General features: G+C 53.3%; 1 protein-coding gene across 1 annotated transcript in view; it reads right to left on the bottom strand.

Moving 5' to 3' along the window:
* The window catches only part of LOC307237749 (contactin-associated protein-like 4), a gene marked incomplete at both ends in the record, with an annotated part of 153,711 nt that extends 148,227 nt beyond the window's left edge, over window positions 1-5,484 (bottom strand). Inside the window, one exon of the mRNA XM_080010513.1 lies at window positions 5,397-5,484. Coding sequence (XP_079866639.1) covers window positions 5,397-5,484 — 88 coding nt within the window. The remainder of the gene's footprint in view (window positions 1-5,396) is intronic.
* Between the last annotated feature and the right edge of the window lie 4,153 nt (window positions 5,485-9,637).

Genomic DNA, 9,637 nt, shown 5'->3' with positions numbered 1-9,637 from the left:
GGAACAGAGAAACAGAGGCAGCGGGGAGGAGAGACGTCAAGACAGACGGATAATGAGACAGAGAAAGAAGAGGATAGACAGCGAAGAACAATTACTGTGTGTTAATCGGACGGACGGACAGACAGACAGGCAGACAGACAGACAGACGGACGTTTACTCCCAAACGACAACATCTTCCCCTTCTTTTATCGTGCGCATTGTTCCCCTCCGCCCGCCGCGGACCCCGCCCGTCACAGGCTCCCCCCCTCGTGCCCCGTCTCCCAGGGCCCCGTCCGGCACCGCCGGGTTGAGGTCCCAGAATTCATGGACGCTGAGGAAACACAAAGGCGGGGCCCCCTCGGGGACAGCCGACACCAGTGCCGTCTCATCTGCGCCACAAGCTGATCAAACGGAACGGGATCCCGTCGGGGGGGTGGAGGGATGGAGGACATTGGCTCTGACGGAGCGGCTGCGGTTTTTCTACCGGGACGGCAAACGGGGGATTTTTTGTTGTTGTTTTTTTTATTGTCAGGGCAATCGAAGTCACGAGCGGAGACTCCCTTCAACGCAGAGCTGGGCAGACGATCAGGTCAAAATCCTCCCGACGGACGGCGGCGTTTTGAACAAAAGTTCAGCCCAAGCCGGGACGCGGGTTCACCGTGACGCCATCCTGGCAACGCGGCACGTCTGTGACTTACAGAACACGTTTCCTACCACTTTGAACCGGGAGTCGCGAACACCCTTGAGGCGGCGCCGGGGCCTGTCGGACAACTCGACGGCGCCATGCCCGTTGAAGCCGGCCCCTCCCTGCCGCGCCCTCTTTGCCGCCCGCTGGCCGGCCGCGCTCCCTCCGCCCTTCCTGGCATCCACCTGTTGGGCCCCGCCCCTCTGTGCCGCCGGGTGATTCCGGCACATCACTCCGGTGTTAAGCCGTCTGTGTTTCATGTTCGCCTCTCCGGGAGCAGCGAGCGCTGGAGCCCCAGGGCGCCCGAAATCAAGCGACTCAAAAGATGAGTAAAGACAGTTTTAAAGTAAATCTAAGGGTTGTCCTCATGTCGATGACGCACATTTTTGTATTTTTTTTGTATTTTTAGAGCATATAGAGCTTATTGTGCGTAATCACCGGGTGTCATGACGTCTCACTGCATATATGTACAACCGTATGTGTATGTGACAATCTCTTGAACTTGAACTTGACTCCGAAAAAATATATTTTGATGTGTATGAGCGTGTGTGTGTGTGTGTGTGTGTGTGTGTGTGTGTGTGTGCGTGCGTGTGTGTTTTGACGGCGATGACGATCGCCCCGGCCCGGTATTGGACGAAGCCAGACCCCGCTTCCCGTTTCCGCTCCCTCACATCAGCCCCCTCCGCCCGGCATCACGTTACGTAACCGACGTAGCAGAAAGAGCTCCGGCTGCAGTTGCATAACGGGGAGCGTGAGGAATGCGGACGGGGGGCGTTTTAGGAATCCCCCCCGTGATGCTCCAGCAGACGGGCTCAAAGTGGGGACTCCTGGAGTTTATTTTTTAATGTCAAACTTTTTTTTTTTTTAAGTTGAAGAGGTCGTTTCGTTGTTGGTAAATTCAGTCACACAGGGCGATCACTGAGCACGACGACGACAACAAACACGAGGTCAATTACGGAGAAAAAGATGGACTTGACGATGATCAAACGTGAATGGAGTAAGATGATCTGCCAAGTGGGGCGGGGAGGGGGGGGGGGGGGGGGTGATGACTTCAACACCGAAAGGTTGCCGTGGAAACGATCTGAGGACGTTATCAACACAGCCACAGCCGGCTCCAGCACGGACGCAGACATCATACAATAACAGCCTTACTTAACTTCATCTATTTACACTTAGTTTAAGTCTCATTTCAATTTTGAAGGGAATTTTTTTTTTATTTGAATGTTGAATAATTCAATGTATGTCCACTTTTGGTCAAATTTGTCATTGTCAACATTTTTTTTTTGGGGGGGGGGGGGCGGGGGGATTTAGTGTGCGGCCTCTGCACAACATGGCAGCGTGTCTCACCGCAGGACGCCCGTGTCTCCATGCAGGACGACGGCTCAGCAGAAACACAGCGACTCTGTCACGCAGTTGGTATTTGGAAAGCAATTAACAGACAGCGCCTTGGCGGCAGATGGGAGGCGATTGGACGCGCTAACTTCCTGCGATCTCATCAAGTCGTCAACGCTGTCTCCATCGCCATCGCCGCCGCCGCTTCCCGGCGCTCCGGGCAAGGGAGTCATCAGAGCGCCATCTGCAGCTTCTTAAATATGGATCTGCACTTTGTTGGCATTGAGTGTCACCTACGCAGTGAAGGGTAACAATTCCCCTGCATGTGTGTGTGTGTGTGCGTGCGTGTGTGTGTACGTGTGCGTGCGTGTGGGTGAAGGGCTTTTCCACCCAATTCAATTTCGACGTGATCGTACTCAATTTGCGGATTTCCGAAGCAAAGTTGTGGCAAAGCCTCTGTGCGGAGTTCAACTCCGGGGAACTTTTGACTTGGAGCGATGGCGAGGCGGCTTTGGGGAGAGCGGCCCCGGCGCGGGGGGAAGCGCTTGTGACTTTAGCTGTGTCGCACATTTCATTTTATGCAATTCCACCCTGCCGGAAAATAAATGACGGCACAAAAATAAGCTCAGCGGGCTGGGGTGAGTGGTGAGGAGGAAGCGTGGCGCGGAGGGACCGTGACGCGCTGGTTCATCTCACAGCTTACAGGTGTTCATTATGGTTTTTTTTTTACAATGTCGTCGTACAGAACTACAAAAGCACGTAGAATCTAAAAGCGGAAATATCAATGGTTTTGAGCAGCCGGGGTTTCGGAGAATAAACGCCGGTAACCAGAGCCGGCCTGAGAGGGAAGCAGTGGGATTCAACGTTGAACCTTAAAAGTCGCAACGCAGGAATTCCGCGGTATGGCGTGGATCTCTCAGTTCCTCAGAGACATGCAACAACTTTTTAATACAATTATCTCTGGGAGATTCAAACCGGCAACGATACGGACACCTACCATGATATCTGCAAAAAAATAAAATAAAAATAAAAAATCCAACCGTAGCTCGGTATTGCACGGAGCTGCATGAGTAATATGAGATATGAAAGGTGTAGTATGAGAGATTAACAGAGCTCTCGTTTTTTTTCCCTCCAAACACAATTGCCTTCAGTGTCACTTGAAAGACCTCACACTCTGAGAAATTTCAGGCCAAACCTTCCAATTGTGCCACAATACGACCGCGATACGACACCATAAAACCACAGCGATATTGATTGATCCACGGGCCTTGGACCAGGCTTATAGGCGGTGCAGGCTGCGAGGGGCCATTACGGTTAGAATGGAAGACAGATAAATGGTGGGGGGGGGGGGAGAATCAAAGCTGGAGGACGAAGGAAAGAGGCCGTTTATGAGAGACTGAAGAAAAGTGCTGAAGACGGGGAATCAAACCAGGAAACAGCAGCGAGAGAGCGAGCGAGCGGGAGAGAGAGAGAAGAGCCATAATAGTGTCTATTTGGAGAGAGAGAGGGACGGAGGAGGGAGAAATAGTTTCATCATTTTTATTAGTTTGACATTTATTTATACTGGGTAGGTTGACGCGGCGCGCGTTGATCCAGTTTCAGATGGATCTTGTTTCCCAAGCTGGGGTCCGGGCCCCGTTGGTGTGACGCGGGGTTGCGATGCCTTAGCTGAGGATCATGTTTATCAGACGATCCGCGCGGGAGGAAAATGCAGAGGGGTCTAGTCTACGAGGTTTATTTGCTGCATAAGCCCAAAGCGCCGGGCTTCACCATCGGGTCCCCGCTGGGGAACATGACGCCGCCCGCTCCCGCGCTGCCAGGGGCCACGAGCCGCTTACCAATCACACCAGGAGTCCGAGGGGTGAAGGAGTCGTGGATGCCTCCTCGGACCTAGGGAGGGAGGTGGACCGCATCTGCAGGGGGAGACGTGGGGTCGGGGCGAGGAGGGTGAGGCGCCTGGGGGGAGGGGGTCGAATCAATAGCGCAATGAGCGATAGCTTCATATTTGCCGTTCGGTTGGAGTCGGTGGAGTTCCCTCTGCGCTCCTGGGGAGAGGGAGCGGAGCAGGCGGGGCACCCTCGGCGTCACTGAGACGCCTCTTTTGGGCTTCAGCAAACGGGGGAAACGAGATGGGACAGACAGAACCCCCGATGTCCCCTTAAAAATCACACCAGCGGACGAGGAGAGGGACGGATGAGGCGGGCAATCAGAGAGGAGAGAGGGGGGGGGCTAGAAAAGGGGCGAGAGAGAGAGAGAGAGAGATGTTTGAAAGGCTTTGGCGGTGAAGGTTATTAGATAGATAGACCGACAGAGAGACAGACAGATAGAAAGATGTTTGCCGCTCTGTTCTGTCCCTTGCGCTGCTCTGTTTTCCCAAACGTGTTACCTCGACCTGTGTCTGGCTTCCCCCTTTTTACTCAACTTTTACTTTCATTGGAAATCAGCTTAGAGGTAAAATAAACGTCAGATGAAAATCCAACGACGCGTCCGTGCAAAATTAATCCGAGGCCCCGTTCACCCCCACCGAGTCACCTCCCTGCAGCCGTTTATTTCCCAACTAATCCTCCTTATTTGTCATTTCCTTACATTTCATCAGTCCTGTCCCTGCAGGGGCAGGGTCCCAGGCCGCGGCCCCAGTGCAGCCCCAGAAAAACCTCAACTTTCCTGATCATTCGCTCGTCACTGACACGCTGCGAGGGGAACACCGGAGCCCGGGCGGCCATGGCAACAGCGGCTCTCCCCGCACGGCGTGGCGGCGGCCGCGGAGCTCTCCCGGCGTCACCCGACGGCCACCCCGAGCGCCGACCTCCGCCCTCTCCCCGGATCCCCCTCCGGTCCCCCCTCCGGTCCCCCCTCCGGTCCCCCGACCTCCCTGCAAACCGGTGGACGCGTGGGTGCGCGCGCGTCCCGCAACTCTGCAGCGTCCCCACGCGCGCGGCGGGGGGGGGGGTGCAGAAAGAATTTAAAAAACAAAAATTAAAAAATAAAAAGGTCTCCCCCTGAACTCCACAATAAAAACAAAAACAAAAGAAAAAAAAATAACACACCACGCGTCATCACCATCCCAAAGGTTCAGGGAAACATTCGCTTTTCAATCAATTTTTTTCCTCTCGAAATAAAATTATTTCCTCAAGTGGAAAAACTTGATGGTTTGTTTCCCTCCTGAAGTTGAGGATGCCCCCTGGTTATATTTCGATGAATGCATCTTATATTTGCGGCCTGGGCATATGAGTGTTTTATTTTTTGGCATTTGCAAGGAAGACTGCTCACCCGGCTCCGCCTCATGACACCGGTCACCCAACGAATACCGCCCAAATACTTTAGACAAACGTCATCTCAACACGCCGCCGCGTCCGCGCCGCTCCTCCCCGGCGCGCGGCGCCCGGTGCGCGGTGCTCACCTTCTGCGCCCGTCCCGCGCGTGGCGGAGAGAAGGAGCGCGGCCATCTGCGCAATAATCCCAGCGAGCGCTTTAGTTCCCGGGTCCATGCTGGCGCGGCCGGCTGCTGCGGGGGAGCCCGCCTGGAGGAGCAGAGACGCGGATCGAGCTCTCCTCTCCCCTCGCCTGCGGTGCGCTCTGCGTCCCGGAGCCACTGAGCCGCTCCGGAGGAAGGAGGGATGGTTGAAGGCTGGATGTACTCCTCGGAATGAGAATAGAGGGAGAGAGGAGAGAGAGAGAGGAGGGAGGGAGGGTTAGGGAAAGAGATGGGGGAGAGAGAGAGAGAGAAGAGAGAGGAGGGAGGGTTAGGGAAAGAGATGTGGGGGGGGGGGTGGGAGAGGGGGAGGGAGAGAGAGAGAGAAGGGGGGTGGGAGAGGGGGGAGAGAGAGAAGAGAGGAGAGAGGGGAGGGTTAGGGAAAGAGATGGGACAGAGAGAGAGAGAGAGAGAGGGAGGGGGGAGAAAAGGAGAAAGAGAGGGGGAAAGAGATTGGAGAGAGAGAGAGAGAGAGAGGGGAGGGTTAGGGAAAGAGATGGGGGGGGGGGTGGAGAGAAACCGAGAGATGGGTTAAGGAGAGGGAGTGTGCAGAGAGAGTTAAAGAGAAAGGGGGTGAGAGAAAGAGAGGCAGCGGGGCAAACCCAGGGAGAGGTTAAGAGACGGAGAGAGATGAAGAGAAACAGAGAGAGAGAGGCATAGAGAGGGAGAGGTGGAGAGAAAAAGAGAGGGAGAGAGAGGGGGGGGGGTGGGAAGATGGAGCCGGGGGGGTTGTGGTAGAGAATGAAAGAGAGCCAGTGAGCCAGAGAGAAAGATGTAAAGAAAGGGAGAAAGAGGGAGAGAGAGAGAGAGAGAGAGAGAGGGAGAGGGGGAGAGGAGGAGGGAGGCGTGGAGCTGTCAGCGCTCCAGCTCCAGCGCCGCCCTCCTGAAAGGTCCTTCAGTGGCTGAGTCACTGAAAGGGTTCCTGCCCTGAAAGCTCCTCTGTCCCTCCCCCCGGACGTCCCGCCTGCCGAGGGGGGGGGGGGGTCGTCCAAGATCTGGACCACGGGTCCTACCGGACCGGGGGTCCTCGGCGTGGGGGCCCCCCGCCCCAGGGGTCCTGCTAGAGGGTCCCTGTTCCGTCGGCGGCGGTCGGGAGCGCTCGGACCCCGGTCTCGCCGTGCCCACCACACGCCCGGTCGGACCTGGCACTGAGTGTCTCCTCAGATTTTTTTTTGGGGGGGGGGGTCCCGGGTTTGAACGCTCGACGGGGCACTTGAAAGGCAGAGGAAGCCCCCAGGAGCCGCCAACACAGAACAGAGCAGAACAGACGCCCGGAACGAGATCGAAACGCGGGCCCCTGGAGACGCCAGGCGGACGCGCGCCGCAAGGGAGCAGCGCGAGCGAGAGGACAATCAAGTCCAAAGTGAGTCACGGGCTTAAAATCTTTCGGAGTCAAACAAACGGCTTCCACCGGGAAGAGAAACAGTTTCCGCGGGAGGCACAACAGTGGTGAGCGCCGGGACTCGGAGATAATGTTGATTCAGAGACTAAGGACAGTGGATCACACTGTGCACACATGCACTTATGCACACACACCAAAACACTCCCTTTACACCTGGTGTCATCATCCCTCTTGGAGCTGGATTGTATCTAGAAATGTTTTAGCTGTAACACACACACACACACACACACACACACACACACACACACACACACACACACACACACACACACACACACACACACACACACACACACACACACACACACACACACACACACACACTTTAAACCACTGATAGATAAAGTGATAACATTGATCATCCTGTTCTAAAGGCACCTGTCAAGGGATGGGATATATTATTATTATATATATACTGTTATATATTATTACATGAGGCAGCAGGTGAAGAGTCAGTTGTTGAAGTTGATGTGTTGAAGCAGCGTAAGGATCTGAGCCACTTTGACAAGGAGCACATTGTGATGCTGGACGACTGGGTCAGAGCATCTCCACAAGCACAGCTCTTGTGGCTGTTCCCGCTCTGCAGTGGTTACTAGCTACCAAAAGTGCTCCAAGGAAGGACGACCGGTGAACCGGCGACAGGCTCATGGACGCCCAAGGCTCATTGATGCAGGTGGGGAGTGAAGTCCAGCCCGTCTGGTTGGATCCCACAGAAGAACTACTGTAGCACAAAGTGATGAAACAGTGAATGTTGCTATGATAGAAAGGTGTAGAACACACAGTGCATGGCAGCTTGCTGTGTATGGGAGCTCACAGTGTCCATGCTGACCCCTGTCCACCCCTGAAAGCACCTACAATGGACACGTGAGCATCAGAACTGGACCATGGAGCAATGGAAGAAGGTGACCTGGTCTGATGAATCATGTTTCCTTCTACATCATGTGGATGGGTGGGGTGAGGGTCCGATCTGATGGAGCATCTGTGGGATGTTCATGAACCACAAGCCTGATCCATGGAGGCCCCACCTCACAACCTCCAGGACTTAAAGGATCTGCTGCTTACGTCTTGGTGCCAGATACCACAGGACACCTTCAGAGGTCTGGTGGAGTCCAAGCCTCCACTGGTCACAGCTCTTTTGGTGGCACGAAGGGGACCGACACAATAGTGTTATTAGTTGTGGTTTTGATGGTGTGGCTGATCGGCGTATACATCACACACACACACACACACACACACACGTTTCTCTCTCCTCATCACTATATCCTTTTTATCCCGTTCTGTTATTTTTTTTTTACTTCCTCTGTTACATGTTCTCTTTTTCAGCTCGCCTTTTCTCTACGACCCCCCACCCCCACGTCTCCCTCTCTCTCCCTCTGACCAGCTTTGTTCCTTCAAACCGGCCCCTCATCTCTCTGCAAAGAGCTCCAGACGGCAGGGAGAAAAAAAAAAAAACCCAAACATCCTCGCAATGTCTCCTTCTTTGTTGAGCTGCTATTAGACTGTTGTTGGTGGGAAAATGGATCATTCGCAGCTTTTCTTCAGCTGAATAAAGGCCAGGGTGGCTGCTATTTTCTGTACGCGACCAAGACATTTTTTTTCCCGCAGCAAAATAGCAGTCGTCCGATACAATCTCCTCACAATCACAATGGATTTGATGGCCGATTCGACTGGAGCTCGGATGGGACCTGAACCCTTTAAACTGGGACAAGGCACCGAGCCCCCGAGCAGCACCCGCCGGAACCTGAAGGAGAAACCCGACGTTTCCAACAAAGAAGCCGTCGCCCTCATCAGGGATTGCACTCAAAGTTGACCATGAATATCACTCAAGTCCATCCCAAAAGTCACGACTAAAGGATGGATTAAAGGACAGATTAAAGATAATCGGTAAATAACCGGCTGGCGCAGAGTTCGGTGGATAAGATCGACCGGCTAGCCTCGAGAAAAGCTCGAGCTCGCTTCACACCGAATCCGACAAACGACTAGAACAAACTGGAAGTTCATTCATTCCTGCGATAAGCTCCGCCCCTTCGTGACCAGCCACGCCCCTCCGCGATAAGCCCCGCCCATCTGCTCTCATTCATGGAAAATGGGAAGTGTCTGGCTGAGCAAACTACTCACTGTTGTAACGGATGTAACTCTGATGCATTTTCAGATTCCGTGGCAAGCACACGATCGTGATGGGAAAATGTTTTCGCAAACTGGAGATCATCTCTATCTATTCTATTTCTATGATTTTCAGACTCCGGTGCCAAACAATTCCGCTTCCGAGTCCAGTTTTCTGATTTTTTTTTTTTTTCCCCCACCGTTTTTTATTTTTTTTTATTTATTTTTTGCCATGCGATTCCAATTACATGGTTGAGGAAAAGCATTTTTCCATTTATTAGCGCAGTCCCACTGGACATTAGCCTGCATTTTGATTTCCCTATGCCTGGCATTTTTCCATAGACCGGCATCCACAAAAAGAGAGAGGGGAATAACCGACATGGAGAGAAATAGTTTTATCTATTTAAAATTCTTCTGATGACACGAACGTATTCATATTGTGACGACTTTGTTTATCTTTATTTATCTTTGTTTATCGGGGGACACTTCGACTGGTTCGCCCGAAACTGTCGCGCTTCCTGTGCGCGTTCACTCCGGAGCTGCTTCCCAGGGTTTAATATTCATGTTTAAACAGATTATGTGACATCAGGGTAGTAGTAATTTACTCAGGATTTGTCGGTAATTCTGTGTGTTATCCTTTCAGTCGCTGTATAAATATTGATGA

This window comes from Zeus faber (genome assembly GCF_960531495.2).
Source record: "Zeus faber genome assembly, chromosome: 12".
Lineage (NCBI taxonomy): Eukaryota > Metazoa > Chordata > Actinopteri > Zeiformes > Zeidae > Zeus > Zeus faber.
Note: the sequence above shows the minus strand (reverse complement) of the source record. Positions and strands in the feature narration are given on the sequence as shown.